General features: G+C 43.8%; 1 protein-coding gene across 1 annotated transcript; it reads left to right on the top strand.

The window, feature by feature from the left end:
* Positions 1-809: 809 nt before the first annotated feature.
* On the top strand, positions 810-3,557 carry HTR1A (5-hydroxytryptamine receptor 1A). The gene has a single exon (XM_068271780.1). The coding sequence runs from the start codon at positions 1,523-1,525 to the stop codon at positions 2,759-2,761; it is 1,239 nt and encodes a 412-aa protein (XP_068127881.1). The 5' UTR covers positions 810-1,522; the 3' UTR covers positions 2,762-3,557.
* Positions 3,558-17,765: the final 14,208 nt, after the last annotated feature.

The following is a 17,765-nucleotide window of genomic DNA, read 5'->3' as shown; positions in this document are numbered from 1 at the left end:
AAAACACATTGCTAGGCACAGAACGTCATATCTATCTAATCCTTTGTCTAATCTGGGTAAATAATGTTATGGAAACCTCGGATCTTGCATAATACAGCGCTCATGGCATGCGTGTCAGCTTTCGCTGACCTTATTTCCAGCGCTGGCCTGTAGATGGCGCCAAACTACCTTCCACTCTGTGCCGCTGTCCAATGTCCTGAAATAGGAGTCAGCAGCGTTTTCCTCGCTAGCAGCAACTTACTGTACATTCCGAGGGCTGTAGATGTATGTGTAGATTCAAGCAGCGCAAACAAAATAACCTGTTGATAAAAGGACAACTGTATCTTGCTTAGAGGGAGCCTGAAGCAAGAAGAATATGGAGGCTGCCATATGTATTTCCTTTTAAACAATACCAGTTTACTGGCAGCTCTGCTGATCAATTTGGCTGAAGTAGTGTCTGAATCACACCAGAAACAAGCATGCAGCTTATATTGTCAGATCTGGCAATAATGTCAGAATCACCTGATGTGCTGCATGCTTGTTCAGGGGCTATGTCTAATAGTATTAGAGGCAGAGGATCAGTAGGACAGCCAGGCAACTGGTATTGCTTAAAAGGAAATATGGCAGCCTCCAAATCCCTCTTGCATCTTGTTCCCTTGAATGACAGAGACATTATTCTGCTTTCTGTTGATTCTGCAATGAAATACACAGAAACTCAACAAGCATGTTTTCCCCTCTTGCAAATCAAGGCAGTGCATTGCAAGGATTATCTGCTGCTGTACTGAACGGGTTAACCTAGAATCCACAGCACATTCTGGAGGGAAAACTTGCCTTCCATGTGTAGGTGTGTCTGCCAGTAAGACAGCCAACAAGTGCTATTGGGTACAGGAGGGGTAGCAGTGCCTGGGGCTGACGCAGTACAAGAGCCTACAGATCTGCCAGCGTGTACAGTGATCGATCTTATGGAGAGAGAGAGAGAACACAGCAGAGGAAAACTCCAGTGGCAATCCAGAGAGCTCCTCCCGCTCTCCCTAGGAAAAGAACTACAATACAATAGCAGCACAGCGAGGGGGATTGCTTCCCACAGCAGAGACTTGTAGTTCTTTTGAGTGGCAGATAGTGGTTGCATTGCCTTTCCCTTCCTTTATTTGAGGGGGCTGCCAGAAGCAAAAAAAAAAAAAGGAGAGAAAGCTAGAGAGGGCAGTAGGACCAGAGGGAGCAGATGGATTTCATCTGGTAGGCAAAGAGCCTTTGGTGAATGTGTCCTAGTGACTTGCTCACACCATCAGCTCTGACGTGCTGTGTTCTCTTACACTCTGTGGAATTCAACACTTCATCAGTCGCCAATGATTCGCAGAAGCAAGAAGCGCAGACTGGAGTGGTACCCATCACCTCTGAAACTATGCCCGATTTAAGGAAGTGAGGGAGCCTGAGTAGAGAGGCGTCCATCCATTCTCCTAGAGCGAGCAGGCACAGGGCGTCCTCCTGACCCCCGGCCCCCCTCAAACTTGCTCCCATCCTTGGCTGTGGTTTTTTTGGGGGGATGGATGCTTTCAATAACACTACCTCTTCGGACTACTCTTCAGAGAAGGGCAATGGCACCAAGTTCGAGGAGGTAGCCCTCAGCTATCAGATCGTCACTTCTCTCTTCTTGGGGACTCTCATCCTATGTGCCATTTTCGGCAATGCCTGTGTGGTTGCGGCCATAGCCTTGGAAAGGACTCTTCAGACTGTAGCCAACTATCTCATAGGCTCCCTGGCAGTCACCGACTTGATGGTCTCCGTCCTGGTGTTACCCATGGCGGCACTTTACCAAGTGTTGAACAAGTGGACTCTGGGGCAGGTAACCTGCGATATTTTTATTTCTCTAGACGTTTTGTGTTGTACCTCGTCCATCCTTCACCTGTGCGCTATAGCTTTGGACAGATACTGGGCTATCACAGACCCCATAGACTATGTGAACAAGCGGACTCCCAGGCGAGCTTTTACTCTCATTAGTCTGACTTGGGTGGTGGGCTTCTCCATATCCATCCCACCCATGCTGGGCTGGAGGACACATGAAGACAGGTCTGATCCCGACGCTTGCAAGATCAGCGAAGACCCCGGTTACACCATCTACTCCACGTTTGGTGCTTTCTACATCCCACTGATCCTCATGTTGATACTTTACGGCAGGATATTTAAAGCAGCCAGGTTCCGGATTCGGAAAACTGTCAAAAAAGTCGAGAAGAAGAAAGTGGCAGACACTTGCTTGTCGATCTCCCCATCCACCATACAGAGGAAAAGCAACGGGGAGCCCAGTAAGAACTGGAAGAGGAGCGTGGAGCCCAAACCCAACAACACCTGTGTCAATGGAGCGGTCAGGCACGGTGAAGATGGGGCAGTCCTGGAGATCATTGAGGTCCACCACTGCGCCAACTCCAAGAACCACCTGGCGCTACCAAACCACTCCGAGGACACCGCATCTCCTTCCTGCGACAAGAAGAACAACGACAAAAGTATGGACGCTAAGAGGAAGGTGGCCCTGGCCAGGGAGAGGAAAACGGTCAAAACTTTAGGCATCATCATGGGCACTTTCATTTTCTGCTGGTTGCCATTCTTCATCGTTGCCCTGGTTTTGCCCTTCTGTGAAACCTGCCACATGCCCCACTTGTTGTACGATGTGATCAACTGGCTGGGCTACTCGAACTCCCTGCTGAACCCTATCATTTATGCTTACTTTAATAAAGATTTCCAAAGTGCTTTTAAGAAAATCATCAAGTGCAAATATTGTAGACCGTGAAAGAAGCTCATGTTTGCTCTTGCCTGTCTCGTGCCCATTTTTACAAAAAAATCCCACCACGTTCCACGCTTGTGCCCTCCATAGCCTTGAAGTAACCAAGGGTGTTCATGAATCATGATCCATCCGATTGTCTCTGGTACTTGATGGACGCAGACTTACAAACATACATAAGTATTGAACTACCTTGAACAACTAAAAAAAAAATATCTAAAGCTAGGTTAAATGGCTGCCATGATGATTTCAATGTGAAATTCTATAGACTGTACATATATATATTCAATATTTTTTCATAGCAACTGCATCGCAGTGAAATAATTTTGAATTTTGTCTTCTGAAACTTATTTGCACAGACTTAGGGGGCTGGTGAACTGTTTTTTTTGCTTATTTCATATGAACTAAACCGAGTGGCTTAGTGATCATTGTATTAGCACAGGGATGCCATTATGTAACAAGTTCTTTTTTTTATTTATTTTTATCCTCTTCCCCCTCTTCAGTTTCAGCCTTTGAGGGAGTGATGAGGTTTGTAGATAGTCCCTTGTAGCCTCTGCATTCCCCATCACCCACCTCAGCTGAGTTATTATGAGAATACATCACCCTATGCATACAGTCAACTGTCATCATCCTTTAAATGAAATAAGATTGTCTTAACAAATAAAAAAAAGAAATGCGCTAGCACAGTGAGTATTGTATGTAGACATATAATTCTGGCCTGAATGTACAGTGTTAAATCGCAATATTCGCTGGTGATGATACAAATCGCAAGTTTATTGCTAATAAACTTTGCCTTGCAGTGCAAGCAGTGTTGTCCTGTGTAATGCAGACTATATGTATATCATTTATTTATATATATACTGAGGGGTTGGGGTGGTATTTAAGTAGAGAAATAGCTTGGAGTGGCGAATGTTGCTATTTAAAGTGGACCTGATTTCAGAACTTCTCCTCTGCTCTAAAAGATAAGCAACAGCAAAATACATTTTAAAGAAAAAACATTTTCTTTGTTACAGCTGATATAAGTCCTGCAATAAATCTGTAGTGTGTCTACTTCCTGCTTTCATGGCAGCAGACACAGGGTTAACATTTTGTGTTTACAAATTAGCTGCTCTGCTGTGGCAGGGGAGATTCCTGAGCAGACACAGTTGTCGGTGCTGATTAGTCACAGATGAGGGGGGGATTAGACAGGCTGGGTAAACTCTCTAAATGCATACATGTTGCATTGTTTTAAGTTTTCCTTCTGTCCTGTGAAAGAGTTCAGGTCCACTTTAAAGAGATAAGGGGCTTATTTGCTAAGCATGTGGGATGTGCTCTTCCCCCCCAACAATCAATCACGTCTTTGGCGTCTAATGTTCTCAGACTAGTTTGTTGAGGTTGTTGTTATTATTGATGACTTTTTATAGTGCAAACATCTTCAGTGACGCCGTACAATATATATTACGTATTATCTACGGTTATACAGGGAAGGTTCGGATAATGCATAATTGAACAGCTCACCTTGTAAATTGTACACTGGTGTGAAATAAAGATATATTGGAAACACTAGGAGAGAGGCAGAGAACACTTACCCTTTGAGCTTACAATCTAGGGTTAGAAGAAGTTGAAAACAAGAGGTAAGGGGAGTCAGTAAGCTTTATTGGAAGCACATGGGTAACTTATTACAGGGTGACATGGTAACTAGTTAAAATGTCCTAGGTCAGAATTTTTGCTTGTTTGAAGGGGTTAATTTTTAGGTTGTATCTGAGGACAGCAAGGGTGGGTGAGTGCCAGACTTATAGTGGAAGGGAGTTCCAGAGGCAAGGAAAGACACTTGAAAAGTCTTGCATGTGAGCATGAGAAGTGACTAGAGAGGTGAGAAGAGAATGTTGTTTAGTAGCACTGAGGTTTTATATAGAATGCTATCTGGTTTTAAGTGCAGCTACGGTATGTTGGGGTGAGCCAGACCGTAAAACCCTTTGTTGGTAAGAGCTAGGATCTTGAATTGTATCCTTTGTATGACAGTCAGCCAGTGGAGCAGGGACTCAAAGAGGAGAGATGGATGGCTCATGCAGACAGAGGTACTGTATAACATTCTCTTAGAAACAGTAGCAAGCTAAGAGTTTTACATGTAGGTGTAGCATGTATAGTAATAACTATGTCAACATGCCCAGGTCTCTAGATAAAAGGCACAGCAGAGAGCACTTGTGATACACAATTCACAGTTATCCATGGCAACCAATCAGGTTTATTCTAGGGGTCTTTTTTCCTTGCTTTTAACACAGAACAGTAAAGAATTATTTCTGAGTGGTTCATGGCACTTTCTGCACTCATGTAGTATTGCTTATATATATTATACATACATAAATAATAATACTAATGATACCTATATTGGTCTTTTGCCATATTAATATAAATCTGTAAGAGGGTTATTTGAGATAGCAGGCATGCAGCAGGGGCATTTTGTAAGCCACAGTATCAATTTACAAGCCCAGTCCGACTAATCATACTGAATTCTGATTGGCTGCCAAAGATTATTGCACACCATTTCTCCTTAGGCTATACTATAGTAATACATAATATTCAGATCAGTCTGGTTCTGTTATGGAAAATCAAGTTTTTGATAGCATTCCCCTGGGAATTATAACCCTTTGGTAAGTACAGTACTGTTTGCCTAGCCAGCCTCTCAGCTATACCTAAATAAGCTATTTTGCCTAGTTATTATTGCATTAAACATTCCCAGGATACCTTGTCATTTAGACTTGTGGTGTGCCATCCAATGAAGAGACATTGGCATGCCTATGGCTGTAGACCTTGTGTACCACTGCAGCATGTTAACCTTTGACCAACATTTTGCTTTATGTGCAGTATACCACCTGTTCATATGCCATCCATGCAGGGGACCATCCTTAAAGGACCACTTTTGCTAAAAAAGTAGGCAGTTAAAATCTGACAGAACCGACAGGTTTGGGGCCAATCCATCTCCTCATGGGGGATCCTCAGAGTTTTCTTTGTTTTCAACAGCATTTCCTGAACATCACTATAACTGCCAAAATAGTAAGATGCCAGCCAGCCTCCCTACTCACCTGCACACTATTGCACTTTGCAACTGCTGCTCAGGAAATGCTTTTGAAAACAAAGAAAACCCTGAAAATCCCCCATGAGGAAATGGACTAGTCCAAAACCCTGTCAGTTCTGTCCGGCTTTAACTGCTTACTTTTTTTTTGCTGGAGTGGTCCTTTAGACTTAGGCTTTGCAACTGCTGTTCAGGAAGTGCTGTTAAAAAAAGAGGAAACCAGAGAATCCCAAAACCTGTCGGTTCTGTCTGTTTTAACTGCCTACTTTTTTCACAATAGTGGTGCTTTACGATCCGATGTTTTTGTGGCTACACTTGGTATTGATGGCCACACTTGTTCAATGACCCTTGTGAGATGGGCTCCAGGGCCATGAAGGGAACCATAGGGAGGCAAGGGAAGGGGTGTGAACATCGGTGGAACTCTGTCAAAGTTTCGCTGGGGGGCTGCATAAATTGTAGTTATGCCACTGTATCCATGCAGTCTGTCTATCATGAGTTTCATGCATTTTTCTTAACTTGGAACAACGAAACACTTTCCAAATTATCATTCTGTAGTGCCTGTAGAACTAATGTAGGTTTATGATGTTGAGATTAACCCAGGGATGAGAAAGCTGATGACTTGATCAATATATCAATATATCCATCACATGGGATGTATCTATGCAAATATACCAGGCTTTCAATATTCAGATTTCAGAGAAATTAACATAACTTTAAAGTAAAACTGAGTTGAAAATAAACTGAGATAAGCAATTGTATTTATCCCCCTACTCCTAAAAATTACTTTTTTAGATAGCACATGGTTTTATTTTATATATAAACATTTACAAAGTAGATTGAATGGTTTGTTGTTTCTGCTCAGTGGCAGCCTATTAAGATTCCCAGAGTTAAAATACATGAACACTTGACCTTTTTCTATCTTCCCCTATTCTCAGAAGTTGTATTCTGCTAGGAAAACTTTTATTGCTGTAATTTGCTTATCAGTGAGATTTATTACACATGAACAAGACAGAAGCTGTCACTTACATGCCTGAAAATTAACTCTTTCAGGCAGGAAGATAAAAAAAGAAAAACAGCCTGCTTAATAATATATTTTGCACTGTACATACACATGTCTATCTCATCATGTCACATGTCTCCTGGGGTACACCTTAATGAGATAAAAACAGAGGTACTTCCAGACAGGGTAGTGTTAAAGGACAACCGAGGTGACATGTGACATGATGAGAGAGACATGTGTATGTACAGTGCCGAGCACACACATAACTAGGCTGTGTTCCTTTTTTCCTTTCTCTGTCTGAAAGAGTTAAACATCAGGTATGCAAGTGACAGTTTCTGTTTGGGTCGGGAGCGGGTCAGACTGGGTCAGACTATAGCATAACCCTCACTGATAAGTAATTACAGCTGTAAAACACTTTCCTGTCGGTAAATGGCTCCTGAGAGCAGGAAAGAGATAAAAAGGGTCAATAATTCATAGATTTGAGCTCTAGCATACTTCAATCAAGGGGTCATTAAGCAGAGACAATTAAACTGTAAAAACTTAAATACTAGATTTAAATATCAAATAAAATTGTGGGATATCTAAAAAATCCTTTTTAGGAAAAGGAGGATAGACACAATTGTTTTTCTCATTAGTTTATTTTTACCTCAGGTGTCCTTTAAGACGAGAAAGCGTTGGAGCTCTGGACAGCTATTCCAAGCACTTATGTACTAATTAGTTCCCTGAATTGTGGTTTTGGAGATCATGCTGGAGAAACTGACCCCACCTCTCTCCAGCCTCTCCTATGGCTCGTTCCTGCTGAAGTCTACATATGAGTGTGTAATGCATCAAGCCATGCGTTGTCTTAATATATGCTTCAGTTACTGGTTGAGCTGATTTGTGGAACTGGGAGATGCCATAACTGAAGGAGGCTGTTTTATGTGGGAATATAGTGTGACTGAAGTATAGTGTACATAATGTCATGTATAATTTAAGCCCCGGGCTGTGTGACATCCCACACTGTGTAGTAATGAAAAGGAAGGTAGTGCATCTAGGTCAATAATGCAGTCATTTGGTTAAAAGAAGACAGAATGGACTTAGTAAGCATCCTTGGTGCCCCCTCCCTTTTCACTCTTAACCCCTCCTGCAAATTATGTGCCTTCCAAACTCAAGATTTGGCTTTCATATTTTCCAGTTCAGTTTCCACTGATTATAGTTGCTTATTTTCTGTCATCCTTACTGTTCCCTTCCCCTCTCCCCTCTGTAATTTTATGATCTTATTTCTGTACTTATATTTCTCTTCTTCTTTTAGTTTTATACTTTTACTTTCTCTTTACACTAAAAAGTTTTCTGGAGTTTGAGTAGTGTATTTGCCTAAATAGGGTATTGGACTGGTAACTCAAAAACAAAACAACATCAGTGTTTTCCTGGTAGACTTCAAAGCCACTTTGATGAAATGAGGTGACACATTGTTAAGTCTACTGCAGATCAATGTTGGTCTTCTATCTCCTTTTTTATCAGGACTCAAAGAAATATGAAGGAGAGATGTAGAAGAGAGTAGGATATGTAGGGAGATTACTAGATATGAAATAGTAGTAGACCGCCTTTCATGTTATTGTGAAGGAATGTATGGATACAAAATGTTTGGGTTCTACCTATATACATTCCTTTAACAATATCAGTCATTTTCCATGGGTCATAGATTAATGCCAGTCAGAGCATTATAGAGTAGAGATCCATGATGTCTCACCTCCTCTCCTGTTGGTTCTTCTTTACCATAAGACTAAGGCTAGATGGAAAAGAGATAGTGACCATGTGCAGGTAATAGTAGTTACTTTACTACGTCGTGTTACTTTGTTACTGTAAGTAGCCAGAAATCTGCATATAAAGCTACCATTACATTTGGTGTAGACTTTTTTTTTACTATTAAGTTGTTGTGGATCCACAGTTTCAAGCCATCACCTGAATTAAAAGCTTGGATGGTGCCTTTTTTTAGGTCAATAACTTTGCCAACTCTTGCTAAGGCTTCTTTTACATGTATGCTAAAAAACTGATGCTTTAACTTAACATAGGAGTGAATTATGAAAAAGGTTTCAGTCAAAAAGGCATTTACTGTGAACTGAGTCATAGGGAAACATTGGCATTACCTTGCACATCAGTTGTCTGTTCAGTTATAACTGGCAGCACATGATTTAGTGTAAAAGGACCCTAAAGGTAGAAAACTCTTTCGGCAATATGGGGAAGATATACAAGCTGTTTTGCTATTTGTTCTTAACTAATGTGCACAGCATTTGTGAGGTCATCTATACATGGGATCACATTGTTTTGCTATATGAACAATTCCAGAGCTGTTGTTTGGCTTGCTGATCAGTGATCCTGCTTGCAGTTGATTTGGGCAGCGCATCAACACCAAATGCCTACACCCTGACAGTTGGATTGAAAATGAACCCAACTGTTAATAATTCGTTGCAGGTTCTGCAGAAGTAAACCGATACCACCCCATCCACCTTATGGGGAATCATGCCTAATGCACTCTGTTCGGTGGGATGAGCAAATTTATATTGAAAGGATCTGATTATTTCTCTAATGTGAATATGAGAACATGAGCATAACATCTGTCATAAAGGGCTGGGATATGAGGGGATGTAACCATCCCTTGTCAAAGCGCCACCACTTTCCATTGTAATCCCATTCCTGTGCAAAGCAACCCACCCTAGCCTATTATTCCCTCCCACAGCACAGTCATACGTCCGTGACCCAGAATGAGAACTCACTGGACTCATGGAATGTATAGTGCCTCTGGGGGAAACTGAGCAATAACAAGACTAAACATGGGTGATGTAACAAGTAATGACATTAGTGTGTAGCTCGTTCCATATCTGTTGTTATTGAGGTGGGGTTCAGTTGTGCCCAGTGGCATAGCAATAGGGGATGCAGACGTGTGACTGCATCGGGGCCCTGGATCAGAGGGGCGCACTGGGGGCCTCCTTCATCCATCTTATTAGCTTTGCATTGGTGCTGTGCTGGTATTGAACACCTCTATATGTGCATTGAATAGTAGTAATCCTTAAACTGTTTTCTTACTCTGATTACACCTCTCGGACACTGCAGCTGTCCTTGGTAGATTGTGAGACTCCATGTCATGTCAATAAAGTTCTTGGGGCCACATCTAAAACTCGCACTGGGGCACCAAGCTTCTTAGTTACGCCACTGGTTGTGCCACTAGATACTATACAGAGGGGCTTATATATCAAATGAAATTTGCGGTAGATGCAGTTCTGTAAAACTGTTCATATCAAACCTCAGTTCATGTGCAGAGAAGGTCCTGTTTATTGTTTTGTTTTTTTGTAAAAGACTGTATAGTTTGTACACATATTTATTATTTTCTCTACTGAAACTTTTGATTTGTTTATTGATTTTTAGAACTGTATTACATAATTTAACTTGATCTCCCGTATGATGCTTGACCTGATGATTTGACTGGCATGTTACACCTTTAACCTGTTCCAATCCAATTTTGCAATCACCCACGTTCCCCCAGCACTTACTTTATCCCAGTGTGCTGGTGGTGGTGGTGGGGAAGGGGGGGGGGGGTGTAGGGGAGGGCATGGATCACAAAGTTACAGTGACATCTGTGATCCGGAGTGTCTATAGCTTATTCTAGAACAAGGGTGTCAAACTCAAAGACAAAGTGGGCCGAAATTGTACACTGGGACCTAGACGCGGGCCAACCTCAATGTTTCCTGGCCACCTTTCTTCCTTATATAGTTCCCTGGTGTCTAATGGCCTCCCTCCAACCCCTATACAGTTCCCTGGTGTATAGTGGTCCTCCCTCCCCCATACAGTTCCCTGGAGTCTAGAGGCCCCACCCTCTTCTATACAGTTCCCTAGTGTTTAGTGCGTCCCCCTACCTATTCAATTTGGCTTCCCTGGTGTTCTAGGGCTTCACCTCCAGTATAGCATCTCTAGTGGTCTAGAGTGGGCCAAACCTAATTCAAAGTGGGGAAACCACTTGAGGGCCAAATGTAATGGCTCTGAGGGACCCACGGGCCGGAGTTTTACATGTATGCTCTAGAATGAAGAGGCAACCCGGTATCAGGGGAGGGGGCAGTGCCAACACCTGTTTACTGTAGCTCCAACCCTTTCCGCATACTTTAGTTATTACATGGCGCTGAGTAGTGCGGGAGAATATCAAAGTGTTGGACTTTGTGCTACACTTTGATCCCAAAGGGGGACGCCATACCAGACTAGATTGAGCAACAGCACCCCTAGTTAAAGCCCAAAGTGTGTCCACATAATATTTACATCACATGGCACAGTGGCGGAAGATGGGGTCTGTGGCGAACCAAGTGTCGGACTTAGTCCGACACTTTGATCTGAAGGGGCTGATGCTGTGCTGGATTTAATCTGGCAACAGCATCATCTAATGGCAGCCAGTTGTCTTATATTGGATTATGTCCGACATTGGACTTATGGAGGAAAAGACCAACGCAGTTTGATATAGTCTTGGGTAGGGTTAAACTATTGGTGTTCAAAAGCCTCCAAACATGCACTGTGGAAACTGCTCGTTCTGGACTCATGTACTGTATGTTTCTGTGGGCCGACCAGTTTAGGGCAATCATTGGAGACTGTAAACCACCACTAACGGCTACATGGTTACGGTACACCAGCAGTTTCCATATTGTAGTCAGTGCAGAGACAGCATCTGTAGAGCTATTCTCTACCACTAACAACAGCATGGTAAAATGTGATGGACGTCTTAGAGGACATTCAGTTTCCCACAGTCTACCGGCCTCCAAAATGTTGGAGTTGGCTGATGGTGTAATGGTTAAGGGCTCTGCCTCTGACACAGGAGACCAGGGTTCGAATCTCGGCTCTGCCTGTTCAGTAAGCCAGCACTAATTCAGTAGGAGACCTTTGGCAAGTCTCCCTTACACTGCTACTGCCAATAGAGCGCGCCCTAGTGGCTGCTGCTCTGCTCTGGCGCTTTGAGTCCGCAAGGAGAAAAGCGCAATATAAATGTTATTTGTCTTGTCTTGTCTTGTCAAAATGTCCACATCAGCCGATTCTTACTGCTGTAGTAAACAGCTCTTTAGCGTAACAGGTGCTTGTCCTTAACTATCAGTCCTCTGTTACTGATGACTGGTAATCAAAGCCTATAGATCTCTAAATACTTATTATTATTATTATTATTTATTGAATTTATAAAGCGCCAACATATTACGCAGCGCTAAACAAGTAAAACAAGTACGTTTATGTACTCTGAAAACTTGCAGGTGACCAGGACAGACAGAGTTCCAAATGAATATCAACTAAATTTAAAACACAAAAATATTTGAGCAGTATACTAGTACAAAGCCTAAGAAATAAATGAAACAAAACTGAAAAAACATAATAAATATATATCCCCTGTTAAGTGGGCCTGGAGTGAAATATAGCGCATTATTATTATTATGTATTTATGTAGCTGATCTTCTGCAGATCCCAGTCCCATTGGGAGACATCGCTTTGCCGGCCAGCACAGATGTGTGTCAGCTGTGTAGCTGACGACACGTGTTGGTGCTATACGTGCAGGAGTGCTCCATTGTCCCCCCGACAATGGAGCATGTGTGCGTGACACAGTGACCAGGGAGGGGTGGCTTCAAAGAAGTTGTTCATCAGGTTGACCATCCATGTATCGATCCGCTGGGCAGATTGCTCGCGGGGTTGGGGGTCGAGGGCTGCCATGCACATGTTTAACCTCCCTGGCAGTCTAATAAAACCGCCAGGGGGCAGCGCAGCACTTTAAAAAATTTTTTTAGATCATGTCACTAGCCTAGCGCTAGCTACATGATAGCCGCTGTGCAGCGGTATCCCCCCACCCCCTCCGATCGCCTCTGGCGATCAGCGCAAACAGGAAATCCCGTTCAGAACGGGATTCCTGTTTGGCTTCCCCATCGCCATGGCGATGATCATCATCGACGGCGTGACGTCATCGGGAGTCCTGATCCACCCCTTAGCGCTGCCTGCCGCTGTTAGGCCAGGTTGCGCAAGGGGTCTGAAGGGGAGGCGGAGCGGCGGGTAGCACCAAATTGGCGCAGAGCGGCGGAGATCGGTTTGTACGCGCAGCTAGCAAAGTGCTAGCTGCGTGTACCAAAAAAAAAATTATGCAAATCGGCCCAGCAGGGCCTGAGAAATCCTCCTGCGCGGCATAGCTCGACCTGAGGTCGGGCTTACTGCCAGGGATGTTAATTATCGGCTGAGGAGGTCGTTATCGGCTGCTTCTGCCGACTTTAGACAAATGTGTGTACGAGCCTTAACTGTCCCTCAGAGGATCTCATGATCTAATCAGTATCTCGATCAGTCATTGTCTCATGTTTCTATTTAGTCTAAGGCCAAGTCTGGGGGGCCCAATTTACCTCTCTATGGGGTTGATTCACTGACCTAATTAGCGCGAGTAACCTTCTGTTACTACACTTTGGCACCTTAATTGTAAGTCCTTGTGCGCTATGCTCGCTAGTGGCAGCGTAGTGTGCTTAATTAGGCTTGGTCAGAGGAGCACACGCTATGCGGCGGTAGTGCAGCATAGTGAGCGCTGGTAACTTATGCCCGCTAACTGCCAATAACGAGCGTTCCACTCGTCCTGCTTTTCCATGTGTGTTTTTGGTGTGCAGCAAAACACTGCAGTTTTTCCCGAGTGTTTTCTCAAGTGTAACTCCTGCAGAAGATCAGCAGCACAGCCAGGCAATTTGTGTAAAAGGAAATAAATATGGCAGGCTTCATACCCCTCTCACTTCTGGTGTACTTTAAGGCCAGTCCTACACTGGATTTGTGCGATGTGATGCTGTGTGAGCACCGTACACACCGCAGATATGAGGCTTCCTATGACCCTGCGCCACAATGCAGCGACAGGGTCATGTGCATAGGCCCACGCTTCCCCGGCTGGGCAGGAAGGAACTGAGATTCCCCTCGGCCCATGCATGCATGTTGCGCTCCTGTTGTGCACACTGCCTGTGTCGCCCATTGACTTGCATGACTGTATGATCCATGAGGTAAGCGCGCTTCATGTGGTAAATCACTGCAGACTCAGCTTCAGATCAGATGCTCCATTCACTTACATTGTACTTGCGGCACCTTGTGGTAAGAAAGAGTAATGCAACACAGGTTCACAATGCCAGTGTGCAAGGGGCCCAAGGGTCCTTTGCAACTTCTTACTTTCCGTTGCTATGCGATTGTTCTTCAGCTACACCACAACACTTACAAAAAATGGCATCACACCTTAATGATGCAACACGAGCATATAGTGAGTCTAAAGGTGGCCACTAACGATACAATCTTTTTCATCTAATTTTACCAAATCTATGTAGTATAAGGTTAAACTGAGTAAATACATTGAATGGATCAGTTAGGCAGTTACCTTATATTACATAGAAATGGTAAGATTGGATGAAAAAGATTGCACAGTTAGTGGCCAGCTTTACATTACCATGAAAGTAAGCCTCGCAGCCAGTGCTCTATGCTATATCACAAGAGTTTATCTTGCATAGCCCTGACGGAAGCCGGAACATTGCACTGCATCACAAGCAATGTGATAAGGCTATAGGACTTTCATTTCTTCTGCATTGGTATGCACAGTTTATTTGTGACATGACGCAAAGGCGTAAGTGTGAGAGGAGCCTTAAAGTATACCAGAGGTGACATGTGACATGATGAGATAAACATGTGTATGTACAGTGCACAACATATTAATAACCAGGCTGTTTTACTTGTTTTATTTTGCTGCCTGAAAGAGTTAATTTCTAGGTATGGAAGTGACAGCTTCTGTCTTGTCGGTACCTTGTTGGGAATATAGTAAACATTACTGATAAGCAAATGACAGCCATAAAAGTTTTCCTGGCAGAATAAAACCTCTGAGAGAAGGGGGAGATTAAAAAAAAGGGTCAGTAGTTTATGTATTTTCAATTAGGGACACTTATTAGGCTGCCACTGAGCAGAGACAACAAAATAGTCAATCTACTTTGTAAATGTTTAAATATAAGATAAAACCACGGGATATCTAAAAAAAAATGTCATTTTTAGTAGGAGGATAAATAAAATTGCATTTCTCATCGGTTTATTTTCACCTCGTGTTCCCTTTAATCCCTCGCTTCTAACTGGTTACAGGAAATGGACACAGCTGCACTCCACTGCTTTCCATTGCTCATCTCCCATAGTAAATCACTTCCAGATATTGATAGGGGCATTGATTTGATGCTACCATGCATGATGCATCTGTTCCTGCACTACTGAAAGGATACTTGTGCTTGGACCTTTTCACTGTCTTGTGTTTGACTCTTTCCATGTTCTGATCTCCCTCCCTCTCTCTCTCTCATTCTCTCTCTCATTCTCTCTCTCTCCCCGTATCCTACTTTTCCCTCACACCGTCTCATCTCTGTTCTCTCTACATGACTGATTCCTTTAGTCACCCAACTGTACAGAATTAAACTCGGGAAGATGGTTTCCCCAGGTCTTACACAAAAAGAGAGAGAGAGAATGTTTTCCCCCTGCTGCTTTCCTCCTTCTCTGTCTCAAATGGAATCAATAGTTTTTCTTGTAAGTTGAAAGAACCAGCAGATTGTATAACTTCAGTAATCAATGATTGGCTTTTTTTTCCCCTCTCCCCATAGTTACTATGCTAGTTTATAACTCGCCCCCACAATAGACAGAACAATGCGAAAGCTATAATACACATAAAAAGCCACTTATAAAAAGGAGAAGGAGAAAATAACTCAACAATGGAAAGATTTGAGCAGGGGGGCTGACATTTATGCACGCTGAAAAGTGTCATTTTTTTTTTTGAGCTGATGGGTATATTGACGCTGATCATTTTTGTTTTATTATCCGCTCACTTGACTTAGAATGCGTAATAAACCACCCACAGGTTTTGCATATATTACCTGTCATCGTCAGAATTTCATGATTGAATCTCTCAGCACTGAAATGTTTGAGAGGGTCCAAGTGTGGTTAAGTTTGAATGTATTTGGCCGGACTCATGCACAGCTTTTCATGTCAGGTTAGAGGGAATTCCCCCCCTGGCGGTATGAATATTTCCAAATTTATTTTCCAAAAGCGGTGCAATTTTTTCTCAAGCTTTTAGATCCTAAAAATCATACTGCTAGACAGATCTGCAGATTCCACAGCTCAGATGGATTCAATTCTGAATTACCACTCTGAGCTGTGGCTTTCTAGCCCGGGCCTGACTCGGGGTTACCGCTAAGGAGGTTAAAGGACATCCGAGGTGACATGTGACGTGATGAGCTAGACATGTGTGTGCACAGTGCCTAGCATGCAAATGACTGTGGTGTTCCTTTTTTTTCTCTGCCTGAAAGAGTTAAAGCGGATCCGAGATGAAAAACTAACTATAACAAGTAACTTGTCTATATATCTTATCTAAAGTTTAGATACTTTACACAGCAAATCTAGCTGCAAACTGCTTTAAAAGAATATGATTATTTCTTCCTGTGATACAATGACAGCAGCCATGTTGTTTGTAAACATTACACAGAAGCAGGCTTATCTGCATCTTGTGCAAAAAAACCTAATCCCCTTTTAGGAGGGGGATAGATACAATTGTTCAATACCTCATCAGTTTATTTTCACCTCATGTTTCCTTTAAAGCACACCTGAAGTGAGATGGATATGGAAACTGATATGTTAAGTTCCTTTAAAACAGTGCTTATTTCCTGGCTGTCCTGCTGATCTTCTGCTTCTAGTACTTTTAACCACAGACCCCAAACCAGCATGCAGATAAGATGTTTGTGACTGAAGTCTGACTGGATAAGCCGCATGCTTGTTCTGGGTGTGTGATTCAGACACTATTAAAGCCAGAATGATCAACAGGATTGGCAGCCTCCATATCCTTATCACTTCAAGGGGTCCTTTAAAATGCTGTGATTCTGACATGCTCCCTCTGTGTTTCCCCTGGTCTCCTCCTGTGCCTCTTTCTCTCCCTCATGCTCCCTCTGTGTTTCCCCTGGTCTCCTCCTGTGCCTCTTTCTCTCCCTCATGCTACCTCTGTGTTTCCCCTGGTCTCCTCCCGTGCCTGTTTCTCTCCCTCATGCTCCCTCTGTGTTTCCCCTGGTCTCCTCCTGTGCCTGTTTCTCTCCCTCATGCTCCCTCTGTGTTTCCCCTGGTCTCCTCCTGTGCCTGTTTCTCTCCCTCATGCTCCCTCTGTGTTTCCCCTGGTCTCCTCCTGTGCCTCTTTCTCTCCCTCATGCTCCCTCTGTGTTTCCCCTGGTCTCCTCCTGTGCCTCTTTCTCTCCCTCATGCTCCCTCTGTGTTTCCCCTGGTCTCCTCCTTTGCCTCTTTCTCTCCCTCATGCTCCCTCTGTGTTTCCCCTGGTCTCCTCCCGTGCTTCTTTCTCTCCCTCATGCTCCCTCTGTGTATCCCCTGGTCTCCTCCCGTGCCTTTTTCTCTCCCTCATGCGCCCTCTGTGATTCCCCTGGTCTCCTCCTGTGCCTGTTTCTCTCCCTCATGCTCCCTCTGTGTTTCCCCTGGTCTCCTCCCGTCCCTGTTTCTCTCCCTCATGCTCCCTCTGTGTTTCCACTGGTCTCCTCCTGTGCCTCTTTCCCTCCCTCATGCTCCCTCTGAGTTTCCCCTGGTCTCCTCCTGTGCCTGTTTCTCTCCCTCATGCTCCCTCTGTGTTTCCCCTGGTCTCCTCCCGTGCCTCTTTCTCTCTCTCATGCTCCCTCTGTTTCCCCTGGTCTCCTCCTGCGCCTCTTTCTCTCCCTCATGCTCCCTCTGTGTTTCCCCTGGTCTCCTCCTGTGCCTCTTTCTCTCCCTCATGCTCCCTCTGTGTTTCCCCTGGTCTCCTCCTGTGCCTCTTTCTCTCCCTCATGCTCCCTCTGTGTTTCCCCTGGTCTCCTCTTGTGCCTCTTTCTCTCACTCATGCTCCCTCTGTGTTTCCCCTGGTCTCCTCCCGTGCTTCTTTCTCTCCCTCATGCTCCCTCTGTGTTTCCCCTGGT

Source organism: Hyperolius riggenbachi, chromosome 1 (genome assembly GCF_040937935.1).
Source record: "Hyperolius riggenbachi isolate aHypRig1 chromosome 1, aHypRig1.pri, whole genome shotgun sequence".
Lineage (NCBI taxonomy): Eukaryota > Metazoa > Chordata > Amphibia > Anura > Hyperoliidae > Hyperolius > Hyperolius riggenbachi.
The sequence above is the reverse complement of the archived record's forward strand: the minus strand, read 5'-3'. Positions and strand labels throughout refer to the sequence as shown.